This window comes from Monodelphis domestica, chromosome 4, assembly GCF_027887165.1.
Source record: "Monodelphis domestica isolate mMonDom1 chromosome 4, mMonDom1.pri, whole genome shotgun sequence".
Taxonomy (NCBI): domain Eukaryota; kingdom Metazoa; phylum Chordata; class Mammalia; order Didelphimorphia; family Didelphidae; genus Monodelphis; species Monodelphis domestica.
Window position 1 is genome coordinate 119912978 of NC_077230.1, and position 15541 is coordinate 119928518.

At 41.3% G+C, this 15541-nt stretch overlaps 1 protein-coding gene across 4 annotated transcripts in view; it reads right to left on the bottom strand.

Moving 5' to 3' along the window:
* Nucleotides 1-15541, bottom strand: part of GLI2 (GLI family zinc finger 2) — a 420094-nt gene that overhangs the window by 299756 nt on the left and 104797 nt on the right. For all 4 annotated transcript variants that reach the window (XM_007494044.3, XM_056793745.1, XM_007494045.3 and 1 more), the window contains exon 2: nucleotides 11669-11843. In XM_007494044.3, coding sequence (XP_007494106.2) covers nucleotides 11669-11822 — 154 coding nt within the window. In that variant the 5' untranslated portion in view covers nucleotides 11823-11843. The remainder of the gene's footprint in view (nucleotides 1-11668; nucleotides 11844-15541) is intronic.

A 15541-nucleotide genomic window follows, 5' to 3' on the forward strand; every position in this document is an offset into this window, starting at 1 on the left:
GTAAAACAAAGCAAAGAAGCACAAAGGAAAAAAAATCCCACTTAAGGAGCTCTTAAGGAGCTCACAATCTAACAGGGAGACAATACACAAACAACTATGTACCAAGAGGAAAATATAGGCTAAATTAGAGATCATCTCAGAGGGAGGGAATAGACCTTTTACACACTGATCTGGTCATGTCACTCCTCTGCTCACCAATTGCCTAATCAGTAAGGTTCAGACTTCTTTGCCTAGCATTCAAGGTTTTTCTTTTTAAAAAAAAGTCTTGCCTTTTATCTTAGAATCCATTGGTTCCAAGGCAGAAGAGCAATAAGAGCTGGGCAACTGAGGTTAAGTGATTTGTCTAGGATTGATCACACAGCTAGGAAGTGTCTGAGACCAAATTTGAACCCAAGACCTCCGTACTGCAGGGCTGACTTTCAATCCACAGAGCCATCTAGCTGCTCTGCATTCAAGGTCTTATGCCATGTGCAACCACATGACCTTTGCATTTTTATTTCATATTGGTTCTTTCCAAACATTCTATGCTGTAGTCAAATTGGACTACTCTCTCATCTAAAGATGATCTCAACTTTTTAACCTCCATTCCTTTGCATCCATTGTTCCCTAAGCCTAGAAATATCTTACCACTCCTTCTTTATGTAATAAATGAATTCTAACACAACTTTATTTTTTTTTTAATTTTTTTTCATAATAACCCTCACCTTCCGTCTTGGAATCAATACTGTGTATTGGTTCCAAGGCAGAAGAGTGGTAAGGGCTAGGCAATGGGGGTTAAGTGACTTGCCCAGGGTCATACAGCTGGGAAGTGTCTGAGGTTACATTTGAACCTAGGACCTCCTGTCTCTAGGCCTGACTCTCAATCCACTGAGTTACCCAGCTGCCCCCTCCAAAGCATCTTTAAAAGCTCAATAGATCTGCCATGTTATCTAGGAAGCCCAAGCTAACCCCCTAGGGAAGGCCAATAATGAACTTTCCCCCCAGGATCTCACATTTCATATTTATTTGCACTTCACTAACTCACTTAGATGTTTTTTTAAATTATTACCAAATTTATCTTTATAAACATTCTATCATCCTACCAAATTATATCCTCTAAGAGGGCAAAGATTATGGTTTATTGAAATATTATGCCTTCCCTTCCCCTTTAACTCATTCTTTGCATACAGCAATGCTAAAAAAGTATTCAAAACCAAACTGAATTGAATCCCAGGGTAAGAATTGAGATTGGGGGATCATCTAGTCCATTCATTACTCTCCTTCCTTCAGCAAGAATAGTCATAACATTATAGATTTAGGGTTTGAAAGGACATTAGACATCAAATAATGTCTAAATTTTGTATCTGACAGTTGAGGAAACTGAGGTCTAGACAGGTTAATTATCTTTCCTAAATGCCTAACACACCCAGGTTCCCATCTCTGTCCCTTGGCTTGCATGATTACCCTCCCCTCTGATGCTCTCTGCTCTCCTATCCAACCTTCAAAGTTGGTTCATCATATGTGAGGCCTTGGGTAAATTGCTTAACAACTCTAGGCTTAGTTCCTCCCCTGCAACATTAAGGGAATTGCTCTAGATGGCTTCCAGGGTATCTTTCAGCTCTAAACATATGATCCTGGGGCCCTTATCTCAAACCCTATCTCAGTTATCAAATTTTTTCCCATCACCCATCTCACCCTTTCCCCATCTCTCCTTCCTAACATGCAGTAAGGATTTCTGGACTGAGCAATTTCCCATGCTCTCCAACACTTCAAAAGGAACTTGCAAAGTCTTCACCAAAGTGAATTCCAATAGGAGTAGATGGTGTCTGCTGAGCCACGCTTATCCCATTTATGCCTTCTCTGGCCTCACCCCATCTCCCAGGGTCTGCCTCCCAAGGAAATGCTAAGCTAAATCATGCTTTAAGCTAAGTCATTCAGATTTTCTATTGCCTCTGGCCAAAGGAGCCCCTTGGCACCGACTCTTGACCCCGACAGGATGCCCTAGAAGTTGAAGTTTAGTGCCTCTCATAAAGCCCACCCATTTATGCAGAACCCATGCACTAGCCTTAGAATTCCTCTTGGCCTACCTCAGGACTTCCCGCGTTCACACCAAGTGACTTGTTTGACTTCATTATATACAAAGTATTTCCATAGATCAGAGGCAGTGAGACCTGGGCCACTAACATAAAATAAATTACCACCCCATGATAAATGGTTCTATTAGCAATCCAGATTGTTAAACTCCGATATAACAGAACGGAGGGAGCTGGGCCCCATCTATTCTCCCTCCAGCGCATACTGAGTTGTAAATAGGTTATTTTGTGTGTAAATAACACATTAAAACACAGCATTAGCTGTGTCTTTTGATAGAGAGGAAATTGTTACAAATAAATAATTCCGGACAGGAATGTAAAATAAGCCAGATTTAATAGTGCATGCCTGGTGTAGCCGTGTTAAACATGACTAAAATGATAAACCCCAGAATATACTAATAGTAAACTATGTTCTGACATCAAAGTAATGAGGCTGTATTTTTACCAAGCTTTAGAAATGCTAAAATTAGTTTTGACAGAGCCAGACGTCAGAAAAATGTTTCCAACATAAACACCATCAATTTGAGAAGTTGGTGTTTGGGTTGGGAAGGGTGTCAATGTAGGGGAGCATGCTATGTCCTACTCCCCATGGGCAGTGACCATGGCTTGGGGGTAGTAGAAAAAAGCAATGGCTAGGAGGGAGGTGACCTAGGCTTGTACTCTTAATAATAAACTATTTGGCTTTGGACAAAGTGATTTCACTTATCCAGGCCTCAGTTTCTTTATCTGTATAAAAACAGTATTAGTCTACATGATATTTATGGTTAATGGTGGTTCAAGGAGTCATTGTTTTCCTTAGACTTTTAAAGCCATTGGAATCTTTGTGTTTGAGAGAGATACCTTTAAATCTTGCAACTCTTTCCATATTCTCAATCTATCACAAAATACGTATTTGAATAACTTGTGAAGGAGGGTGGCCAAAATAGTGAGAGGACTGAAAAGCAGGCCATCTGAGAATCAGTTTATCCTAGAAAAGAGAAAATGTAAGGGAAAACATAATAATATTAATAATATTATAATAACCATTATAATATTATATATTATTATATATGATAATTATATAATATAATAGTATAATGTAAATATAATATATTATTATATAATTATAGTTATTATAATATGAATAACAGTCATAATAATAATAGCTAGCATTCACATAGCATTTTGAAGTTTGCAAAGCACTTTACAGATACCTCCTTTATCCTCAAACAATCCTGGAAGGTTAGTGCTATTATCCCAGGCTAGAGGGGTAAGGAATTCCAGATGGAAGGTAAAATTTGGGCTGTATTTTGAAGGATGGCTAAGTATCATTTTGGATCTGAAAGGAGAGGCATCCCAGGATTTGGGAGAGAAGGCATGAGGAACCCTGAAGAGATCAGTCTGGTCAGAGTAGATGGTAGAAGTCCTGATGAGTAGAAGGACATAAGGTGGGATCAGTCAGTTTGGGCCAGACCATGAAGTAACTTTGAAGACCAGGAAAGGAGTTTGGAGTTGATAAACTGGGAAATATCCGTTTGGAAACCTCAAATTACCCTCTGAGCTTGTAATCACCCCGGACACCAGAGCCTACATAGAATTTCCAACCCCAGTGCCCCTTGGAGACCCAATTCATGAGGCAAGTACTTGGAAAATGTTCTGAAGGAAAAGCAGAGCTTTTTGAAGGACCAGCCCCAAGCTTATCAACATGTAGAACAGGAATGGGTCATTTGCCAAACAGGATTTTAAAATCTTAGGGGGGGAAATAGCTACAAGAATAAGTCCAAGGAGAATAATTTCCCCACCTAATAAAGCCTGAACAAAAGTGTATTTACAATCAAGAAACAGTAAAGAAAGTCTTGAAACCCAGGACGATCTGGGGAAAAGCAAACAACAAAGCAAGTTTTGGACACCCTGGTGGGACATCTTATGGAACAAAGACTTTGTGCATAATTTGGCATCAACTTCAACCCATTGTCATGAGCTCACCAGGCGAGTTCCACAGTGACAAATAAGTGATGACTGTAGTGTACTTGGACCAAGAAGCAGAGGCCATTATGAGAACAGTATCAGGTTCATTTGAGTTCTAAGTACAAATAGCAGACACACTTCTTGACTCAAACCAAAGCAACTTCTCATGCAACTGCACTGCTGAATAACAGGCCCACAAGCATGAAAATAGCTTCAATTTGTACCTTACCACCGACTGCCCAGTGTAAACAACGCTGTTCCAGTGGATGAGTAACAATTTTCAAGCTCGCAGACTCGGCTTCCACCTGATCAGCATCCTCTAGGCCTGGGCACCCAGGAGAATATTTCTCCCTATCAATTATCCTCACGAGGAGGGCCTATCTGAGATCGGGAGGTGTGCTGTCCAAAATGTCATTGAGGCTGGGATTTAACTCCCATCTCTACGTGGAGATGCTTAATCACAGGGCAAAGGGAGTGCAGTCTTCATGTTGCCAAGACTCCACCCCCAAATTCACAGCCTCAGCATTTTCAATCATCCTGAATCCTGGGAGTTTGGAACTGGAAAGTCTCCCTTTCCCAGCTGAGGGACATAGAATTCAGTTTTTTTTTTTAAAAGGAGCGAGAGTTTCCAAAATCGCTTTGGCAAGAATAGACCCTTTTTGGGGGGGCGGGACGGGGAGAAGCACGACAGCATTTGGATGGTTTCTATATGAACGAATGAGAAACATCTGAATTAAATTGCCTTTAAAATTACAGAGTTTTTAAAATTAAAGGGGGGAAAGATCCTTGGGCCAAAATGTGTTTTTAAGGATTTATGGAATCCAGAGTGTTGGACCAGCAGCTAAGGAGGTCTGGGGAAATACTTACCATGGATGGCTTTGCCCAGCTTTCCTCTCATAAGCTGCTTTTAGAAGACACTTAAATCTAACTTTAGGATGTGTGTGCTTACGAGTGTTTCAAGTTCTACACACAATAGTCCTTTTTCTTTTGGCATTTCTTTGCTTTGCTAGGGGAAATGAGTTCTAGTGTGTATATCTGGCACTTTCCAGTGTGCTGGGAACCATAATAACCAGGTGGGGAAACCCAAGGCCTGGAAGAATTAGGTTCTCCCCTTGGTGCAGCCACAACCTCATTGGCTATGAAACCTTGGGCAAGTCACTTTACCTCAGGTCTTGGACCTCAGTTTCCTCATTGGCATGTGACACTGTGGGGAATCCAATGAGATAATAAATATGACGCCATTTTCAAAAGTAAAAAAAAATGCAAGGAAGCATTGCAATATTTTAAGGGCCATTCTATGTGAAAAGAACATATATTACTATATTTTAAGAAAACTCAGTTACTTAGACTTTGGGTCACAAAGTCTACCTATACATAGGAAAATAGCTCCTGGCTAAGGATCATGAGTTAATAATGGCAGAATCAATGACTGCAATGAAATTCACCATAGAGAAGTCATCTAGTCTTCCTCTTTACATCAATTAGGTTAATCTCATTTTTAAAATAACCTTTACCTTCCATATTAGAATCAATACTATGTATTGATTATATTGGTTCCAAGGCAGAAGAGTGGTAAGGGCTAGGCAATGGGGGTTAAGTGACTTGCCCAGGGTCACACAGCTAGGATGTGTCTGAGGCCAGGTTTGAAGACAGGAGCTCCCATCTCTGGACCTGACTCTCTCAAAAAAGGTAAACTAATACATATTAACTTAATTTTTCCTATAACACAATCCACTGAGCTACCTAGCTGCCCCCTAGATCAATTTCATTTTTACTGGGCATCCCAACCCAGCTCACCTGAACGAATAACTTCCATGGTTGCTTTTGCCATAAACCCAACCCTCATCCAAAGGATCACGCTAAACTATTCATTCCTCTCTGGTCACATCAACCCCTGCCAGGGGGTGTCTTTGGTTTAGTAGAGAAATCTGGTAAGGGAGAAAGTTTCTGGGTGCCAAAAGAAGGAAGGGTGGAAGGTTGGGCTCAGTGACACATTGGGGGGGGGTATTTGGGGGCAGGGGGCCTTTAATCCATGTCATCATGTAGAGAGCCACCTACATATAAGGTCTACCCTGGGTCTGGGGCTGACTGTACCGTGGGGTATTTTAAAGGAGTTTATTAACACATCTCTCCTGCCCGAGTTGTAGGATTTGCTCTTTATATCTCATTACATAATACTTTCATCACACCTCTCCTGACATCTTCAAACACTCCCTTCCCGACTTCTAGACTTAGTTGGTAATAAGACAAGAAATGTTAGGCTTGTAAATCATTCATTCTAAAGCAGACAGCCTGATGCAAATGCAAGAGACAACGTCGTACACTTTGAAGGAATCACTGATGTTATGAAGCAGAAAGCAGAAGGTTTGCAAATCATAGAAAAATTGGACCAAAGGGACACTAAAAGGTTAACAGGGAAATCGTGGAAATTGACTGGTCTGAGTCTTTGCCCCCAGGCAAGCATCACCCACACTTTTCAGAGAGGTGGGTAATTACTATATCTTGTTCTGAAATGTCTGAATCCTGGGCTCTAAACAAACTGATCTACTCATTATTTCCCAAACAAAATTGGCATCTCTCCACTTCGCTGCCTTTGCTCAAAAGGTCTCATCGATGTTGTTTTGTCATTTTCAACTCTTCATGACATAGTTTGAAGTGTTCTTGGCAGAGATACTGGAGTGGTCTGCCATTTCCTTCTCCAACTCAGTTTACAGATGAGAAAACAGAGGCAAACAGGGTTAAGGACCTTGACCAGGGTCACATAACTAGTAAGTGTCTGAGGCTGGATTTGAACTCAGGTCTTCCTAACTCCAGTCTCAGTTCTCTATTCACAGCACCACATGGCTGCTTGAAGAAGTCCCATCCATCTCGAGTACACTCCTTGCCCTATCACTGTGCATATTAAAATCTTTTTCTTCTTTCATAATCTAACTCAAGAACTACGTCTTGGAAAAGAGAATCAAGGAGTGGGAAGGAACTTCAAAGACCCTCTTAAGCCAATGCATCTCTGAACTAGAGTCTTCCTTAAAACATTCCCCACATGTCATCATCCAATCTCTCCTTGAAAGTCAAGAGGAGAGAACACCCAACATCCAAAGACAGCCCAGACCATTCCTTTGCGGGTCAACTTTCATTGTTAGGAAAATTGTCCTAACACAAAATCCAAAATCTGCTTCTTAATTTCCACTTTCTGCCTCCAGTTCTTGCCCACCAGACCAAGCAGAATAAATCTAATCCATTTTCCTCCTAACAAATCTAATTCTTGAAGAAAGACATCATATTCCCCCCAAAGTCTTCTTTGAGTTAAACATCTACATTTCCTTCCATCAGTCCTCAGATGCCACATCCTCAAGTGCTCTCACCTTCCTGGTTATCTCTTCTGGACTAACTCCAGCTTGTGTATATCCCTGCTGAAGTAGAATGATGACTTCCTTTGTTCTGGACACTGTGCCTCTCTCAGAGCAGGCTAGGATTACGTTATCTTGCTTGACTGCTGGAGTGACACTGTCGGCTCTAATCAGAGCTTGTGAAGTCCCTAGACCTTTTTCCTGCTCATCACTATCTAGCTAGTACTGGAGTCTATGAGTACATGTGAGTGTGAAACTACAGGATCTAGTTCCTGTTCATGTGAAGCCATTCTTTTGCATGCAAGTTCCATAGAATTTTGCATTTTTCCCAGTTAAAATTCATTTCACTCAGTTGAATGCAGTATTCTTTTCTTTCTATTTTTAAAAAATCCCCCTTGCCTTCAGCCTTAGAATCGACATTAGAGGGCCAGGATTTAGTAGATTTATTAGGATTTACATCTATCATTTTTTAAAAACTTGAGTCCATTCAGTTATGTAGAAATAAGTAAGCAAAAACAACAACAACAACAACAACAACAACAAGAACCAAAACATTTGGAAAGATTTCAAATTGGTAAATCAGTTGAAACTTGGTATGATTCAGTGGCTGGAACCTTATGCTCTGGTGTCTAAGTAATCCTTGACTTCAGTGGGGATGCCTCTTTGGAAACTGACCTCATTGTGGATGCAAATTTACCAATTCTAAGGCAAAAGAGTAGCTAGCAATGGCTAGACAACTGGGGTTGCTCAAGATCGCACACCTAGAAAGAATCTGAAGCCAAATTTGAACCCAGGTCTTCTTGACTCCAGGCCTGTGTTCTGTCCACCTAGCCACATAACTGCCCCTTAATGTAGTATTCTGGGATCTTTTTGGAGCCTCTGTCATTCAACATGGCAGTTATCCTCACCATCGTTGTATCCTCTCCAAACCTGAGAAGCTCGCCTTCTACACCCTCATTTAAAGTCCCTGAGAACAATATTGTCATGAAGATTTTCTGGATCAACCCTAGAAACTGACAAAAGAGGTGTTTCCTTCCTGTGGCCCTTGTAATAGCATTTTGCCCAATTAAGATGATGGTTGGAACAATACCCTGCCTCCTTGCAGCTACGTGTTCACACAGGTTTATCTAGCCTCACTGATGTGTGTGATGGGGTAGATGCATGCACACAGGGATAGCCAGATGTGTGTGTGTGAATGTATATGTGTCCCTACCAAACTATAACTTCCTCAGGGCCAGGGCCACAGAGTGCCTGGCACACAACAAGTACTCAATATATCTTCTATTACACATATGAGTATTCCACTGTATAACCACGGCCAGAGCCACTGTCGCCTCTGTGGATTTTCAGAAAGCCTCGCTACTCTGGTCAGTGGTTTGACTCTCATAGATTTCCTTTGTATATTTTCTGTTTCCATTCTTATGTTTTATTTTTAAAACTCACTAAATCTTTAGAAGATTTAGAGGAGGGCCAGATAGAGGGCTGGGCAGATTGAGAGTCAGGACTAGAGATGGGAGGTCCTGGGTTCAAATGTGGTCTCAGACACTTCCTAGCTATGTGACCCTGGGCAAGTCACCCCATTTCCTAGCCCTTACCACTCTTCTGCCTTGGAACCTATATACAGTGTTGATTTTAAGATAGAAGGAAAAAAATTTAATTTAATTTTTATATTTATATGTATTTATATTATGTATTATCATATAACATAATTATATTAATATTATTATATCCTAGTCCTATATTAATATTTTACATATAATAAAATTTTAAGGTTTTTAAAAGAGGAAGGGGAGAGAATAAACTAGTGTTATGTACAGTTATGTACATAACTATATTATAAAAGAATACATTTATAAATAAATATATAAAAATAAAAATTTAAATATATATAACAGCATTATGTACAGTTCCATTCTCTTAATTCATAACATTTCTCATATGATTCAGAATGTATGTTTACTTCCAACACGCTTGACCTAGGAGTTGATAGTTGAAAACTATTTCCTCTTTTTTTAATTTATAAATATACTCTATTAGAACCTGCTTAGGAAAAAATGAGCCTATCTGCTAAATTAGATGTCAACTCTCTAAACACTTTTTGTCCCAATTCCTTCTGCCACATGACAGGACTGTAGCTAACCATTGAGCAACAAATAGCCTCAGTATCTAAGGACAGGGACTAGATAAGAAGGGGCTCTGTTAGCAGAAGAGAAGAGAGTGCCTGCTTTTTATCAGATTACTTCATCCCCAATAAGCAGACTATAGTTAAAGAGGGGGTTGAATATTTATTTCAGTTTCAACAATAATAACATCCTAAACATGCATACACTCCTGACTCAGACTCCCTACACAGGGCTGTGACAACAATACAGTATCTGCTACCAAAGATACTCCCCCACCCCTCACCCCCCTCCCCTCCAAAAAACAGTCTTTTCCTTGAATAGCCTGAATGGAGCCTCAAGGTCTCATGTATAATGTGACTTGACACTTAAAGGGAGACTCAGCCCTGGCAGGCATCCTCCAGTCCAGAGTTTGAAATAAGCAAGGGACCCCAGTAGATGATGTTCTAACCTAATGAGGGAAAGTATCCGCTCCTCGGTGCCTTTACTGGTTTCTTTGGAACTCCAGCACTAGAGAAGGGTCCTTCACCTTGTATAATGTAAATAAGCCAGATCCAGGTCACAAATGGGGGGGCAAGAACAGGTAAGACGTGAAGACAGGAGTTTTGAGAGTCTCCGCACTATGCTGCATGAAAGGGCATTTCAGATGCTAGGGATGCAGTGGTTTTGAAAGAACCCTTTGAGAAGTCTTTTCTCATGGGTTTAGACATTTTAATTTATCCCCCTACTCTTGGGTCACTGATGGCCATCACTTACCCTCTTTTTGGCATGAAATATTTATCCCAGCTTTCTCTCTCCTTTTTATTTTGGAAGATGGGAGCAGGGTTGTAAGCTCAAGCTCATCTAGGGAACTCCCAGGACGGAAATGTCCTTTATTAGTGCAGAATGGGCAGCTTGGTGACACAGTGGATATAGAGTGCTGGGAATCAAATCTGCCTTCCGATGCTTACCAGTGACTCTGTGCAAGTCACTTAACCCCATTTGCCTCAATATGCTCACCTGTAAAATGAGTTGGAGAAGGGAAGGAAATGGCCACCCACTCCAGTATCTTTGCCAAGAAAACCCCAAATGGGGTCACCAAGAGTCAGATACTACCGAAAAATGACAACAAAAATATGTGAACTCCAGAATGACATCTACTTTGTGGTCTCAGCTGCTGGGAAACAAGAAGTTAAATGACTGGCTCGGGGTCGCTTATGATATTAGGTGTCAATAGCAGAGCCTGAACCCAGGTCCTCCTGCCTCCAAGATTTCTTTTCTCCTGATCATTTTAAAATATATACTCCAACAACAATGCTATTTTGACTCAGAGCCTCTGTGGGCTTTTCCTTCACAGAAGCTTCATACATCGCCACTTCAACTTGCTGTTCCCCCAACCAAATGTCAGGAAGTGGGAGTGAGTGAGTGGGGAAAGGAGGACCTGCCTAGACCTGCTTCACTTTAAAGTTTGCAACCTAAGCCAAGTGGCCACTATTTGTCTGGTCACTTTAAAGCAGTTTTATTCCTGCATCTCTCCTGTCTCCGCATGACTAAATGAATGGGAGAGTGGAAGCAATCTGGGTCTTTCCATTCCTGACAGAACAGAAATAGTTTTGTGGCTTCCAGATGGACTACCCAGAAACAAGGGGAGGTCTCCGAACTGCCGCCAAACTTTCCCAAAGGGATATTGGCACCGACAAGTGGAAACCATAGAGTATTTCTCTTTTAGACAGTAAAATAAGAGGCTGCGGTTCTTCGAGCCCTTCTGTTATAATTAGCTTGGCCTGAAATTCACCTAAGGATACCCAATCCCATACCTGACCCTTTAATTACAGCCTGGAGAACCAGGAGACAATTGCTTTCCAAAACAGCCGAGGGGTGGCCAGCAAGCAGATCTCCCTAAACAGCTCCTCTGTCAAAAGTATGAGAATCGTGCCCAGATATCCCAAAGCCCCACTGGGAAGTGTCCCATTGGGACAGCCCAGTTCTCTTAGATCGCAGATGGCCTCCTATGAGTGGGAAAAAATTCTCAGACTGTCAGTCAGGGTGCTTGGGAATCCCCCAGAGCAGAGCCCTCCTTCTCTCTTTCCCTCCATAAAATCAGCATGCTGGCCTGATGACATCTGCCACCATTCTAATTAAATTCTAACAGGCTAATGAAAAACACCCCTGCTGCTCTCAAAGTGTGCAAAGGATAAAGTACCTCCTTGGGCAGTTGCTGCCGCCACCGCCTCAGCCACGTTTAAGGGAGAGGCCTTCTTTCCTGTGTCAGTAAAACCATTCCCCTCCAGAATTGTACTTTTGGCTTCTTTCTTCTCAGCAGCAGTGGTTGAGGTGGAAGTTTCCATCTTAGACATTCATATTCCTCCTCGTCAGGACTGCAGAAAAAAAAAGGTAATGATTAGCAACGTTGCCACCCAAACTCCCTCCATGAAACCCTGACCCAGATTGACAGCCTCACCGTTTCTAAAGTAACCCATTTCATTATTCCATTGCTATTGGGATGATGGCATTTGTTGTTTGGTCATTTTTTCAGTTGTGTCTGACTGACTCTCTATGACCTGATTTGGTGGTTTCTTGGCAAAGATACTGGAGTGGTTAGCAATTTCCTCCTCTAGTTATTTTACAGATGAGGAAACTGAGGCAAATAGGATTAAGTGACTGGCCCAGGGCCACACATTTAGTAAGTGCCTGAGGCTGAGTTTGAACTCACAAAGATGAATCTTCCTCATTTCCAAGTCTAGTGCTCCATTCTGCTATCCACTGCACTGCCTGGCAGCCTCATGATGTGGTTAATTAATCAGAATTATAATTATTTCTCAGATCCATGTGGCCTTGAAGAGCAACCCCAGCAACCCTGGCTGGACATAACCATCATTTTTAGCTAAAGTTATAGGGCCCATCCACCAAGTTCCCGAGCCTATGATAGATACCATACGGAACCACCTTCTGAACTGGGTATAAAGAATAATATATTCAAAGAACCATAAAGTGGATCTTAGGACTAAAAGAGACCAATGCCCCGACTTCACAGATGAAGAAGCAGCTGAGGCCATAGATGATGGAGTCAGCATGGCAGAGAAGAAAGAATAGTGAACTTCGATGGCAGCAAATCATCGATTGAGATGTGGAAGGGAACTTGGGTATCCAGAGACCAAATGTTCTCAAAATGTTGGGTCTCAAGACCGCGTTATGCTCTTAAAAAAGAACACCCCCATCCCCTAATTTATGTGAGTTAGTACCCCCATATTAGAAATGAAAACATCTTATTGTTACGAAAATGGTTAGGGCAGGGCAGGGGGTCCCCAGGCTAGGCTTTGAGAACCACTGAGCTGGACCCATCTCCTTGATTTTAAAATGAGAGAAATGAAACTCAGAGAAGTCGAGATTATTCTTTATATCCCAAATGCCTAGCAATGTGCAACACAAATGGGGGGCTTAATAAATGTTTGTTGATCAATGGGTTGATCTACCACACAGGCATACCATGGGTAAGTGGCAGATGTGGGATCTGAAACCAGACACCTATGGATAGCCGATATTTTTTCCACTAAACTCCAAGATTCCTTTTGGGATTGGCCAATTACTAGCTATGTGATCTTGGTGAAGACACTTCACCTCTTGGTCTCCATTTCCCTATCTGTGAAATAGAACTGGCCTGTTTGAACGCTAAAATTCCTTCAACTCTAAAGCCTATATAAACCAATAAATTCCTTTCTCAAGGTCACAAAACTGATTGACAGAAGGATCAGATGTAGGAGCCAGGTCCCCTACCTCCCAGCCCAAGGTTCTTCTATTACAAGTTTCGTCAGTTATCTGAAGAATATATTTGGGGGGGCAGCTGGGAGGCTCAGTGGATTGAGAGCCAGGCCCAGAGATGGGAGGTCCTGGGTTCAAATCTGACTTCAGACATTTCCCAGCTGTGTGACCCTGGGCAAGTCATCTAACCCCTATTGCCTAGCCCTTACCACGCTTCTGCCTTGGAACCAATATACAGTGGTGATTCTAAGATGGAAGGTAAAGTTTTTTTAAAAAAAGAATATATTTGTAGTTATTCTCAGTTATGGAGATAAAAATTATTATGTATATTGAATTTTTATTATTATTATATTATGTCAAGGTGATAGTTACTATCCAAAAGTCTTATCATTGTATTACAGGGATAGATCAAACTTCAAGAAGTCATTTAGTTCATTTCTCTGCCCTAGAATAGTCAAAACAGTTTTTAAAAAATTCTTCAAGGACCTCCAAAGGAAAAAAAAATGAAGAGATATCACAGCCTCCCACAGGCACTCGTTCCAATGTTAAAAAGTCCTAATGGTCAGGAAATTCTTTCCTATATCTAACCAAAATGTAAGCCAGTTTCCTCTTTTTTCCCCCTTTGGGAGAGAAAGAAAACAGCTGGTCTCTTTCAGTCAGGAAGTCTTCCCTCAACCATCTCCTCTCCCTGCAAAACAATCCCTTGACCCCAATTACCAAGCAAAGCAAAGTCAATGGGATAGACTGATTCTATTTCCAAGGGAGGAGTTTTATAGATTCACGACATAGAATAACAGAAGTTTAGAGCTTGAATATCAAATTCCTAATTTAATATATAAGGAAATTGAGCCCAAGTGGGATGAAATGAATTTAAGGTCCCCCCACCAGATAGATATAGAAATCCATGGTTGTGACTCACTAGTCCATTGTTGTGAATGAGGAAAACTCAATGTGTGTATGTGAGTGAGAGACAGAGAGAGAGAGAGAGAGAGAGAGAGAGAGAGAGAGAGAGAGAGAGAGAGAGAGAGAGAGAGAGAGAGAGAGAGAGAGAGAGAAATCATTCTGCTCCCATTCATGGGGGTAGTAAATCCAGAAATCGCTGGTAGCCTCCAGAATTCAGTGTTTTCAAGTTCCCACTATAGGCTCTGCAATTTTTAGTCCTAACCTTAGAGGTTCAAACAAGGAATTGGAGCAAATAGCAAATTAGACTCAAGTGACTAATAAAGATATCCTATTATTTCAGATTTCCAAACACATTATATATACACCTCTTGGTTTTTTTTTTTAGTTGTTACATATTTTTCACTTTGCATTAAACTACCCTGTCTCCATAAACATTTAAAGTTTCTTGTCTAAAAAAAATGAAAAATTCAAACAAATCAATAAAGTCTGAACTCTTGTGGGAATCTTTAGTGAGTTTCTCTAACCCTTAAGGAATCTCTGTCTCTATCTCCTCTTGTTTCTGCCTATCCCCCCCTCTCTCTGTCTCTCTGTCTCTGTCTGTCTCTGTCTGTCTCTGTCTCTCTGTCTCTCTCTCTCCCTCTCTCTCCCCCCCTCTCTCTGTCTCTCTGTCTCTGTCTCTCTCTGTCTCTCTGTCTCTCTATCTGTCTGTCTGTCTGTCTGTCTGTCTGTCTGTCTCTGTCTGTCTCTCTCTGTCTCTCTTTCTCACTGTCTCTTTCTTTGCCTCTGACTCTTTCTTTTGCCCTTTTTCAAAAGTACTTTTACATCTATCTATTTCTGGGGATTTCCTAGAAGAGCTACTTGCTGTGGAAATCAAGGGTTTGTAAAACTGAAATAAAGCTTTTGTTAGTAAAGCTTTTTGTGAGTAGTTTCAAGAACATATCTTAGAGGCCAAACTAGCCCAACATTGTCATTTTACAAATGAATAAACTGAGGCTGATTGAGGCAAAACTAAAATTGGGGCCATAATTAGGAATTCTAGGACTGGAGGAAATTAAACTGGGAGAGGGTTGTGCAGGGAAAAGTGTACCTCAATAAGTGCAATCATATTGGGCAACTATCTGGATGCTGAAAGGATGCTGAAGGACATAGTAGCGGTAGCTAAAGAACCAGGCCCTTCATGATGTAACACCTAGCTGGCCCTGGAAGAGGGGTGGGATCCTCATTGGGCTATAGGACAAGGGACCAGCAAAGGCCCTTAAGATTGAGCCCAGTGGATTAGAAGAAAACTGTTGGGACCTGGTGCTCTATTGGTTCACCCCATTTACAGATCCGATCAGATGGGCCCCATTTTAAAGAAAATCCAGATCTTCAAAGAATTTAATTGAAAGGATGATTATTTGTGGTACAAAGGGAT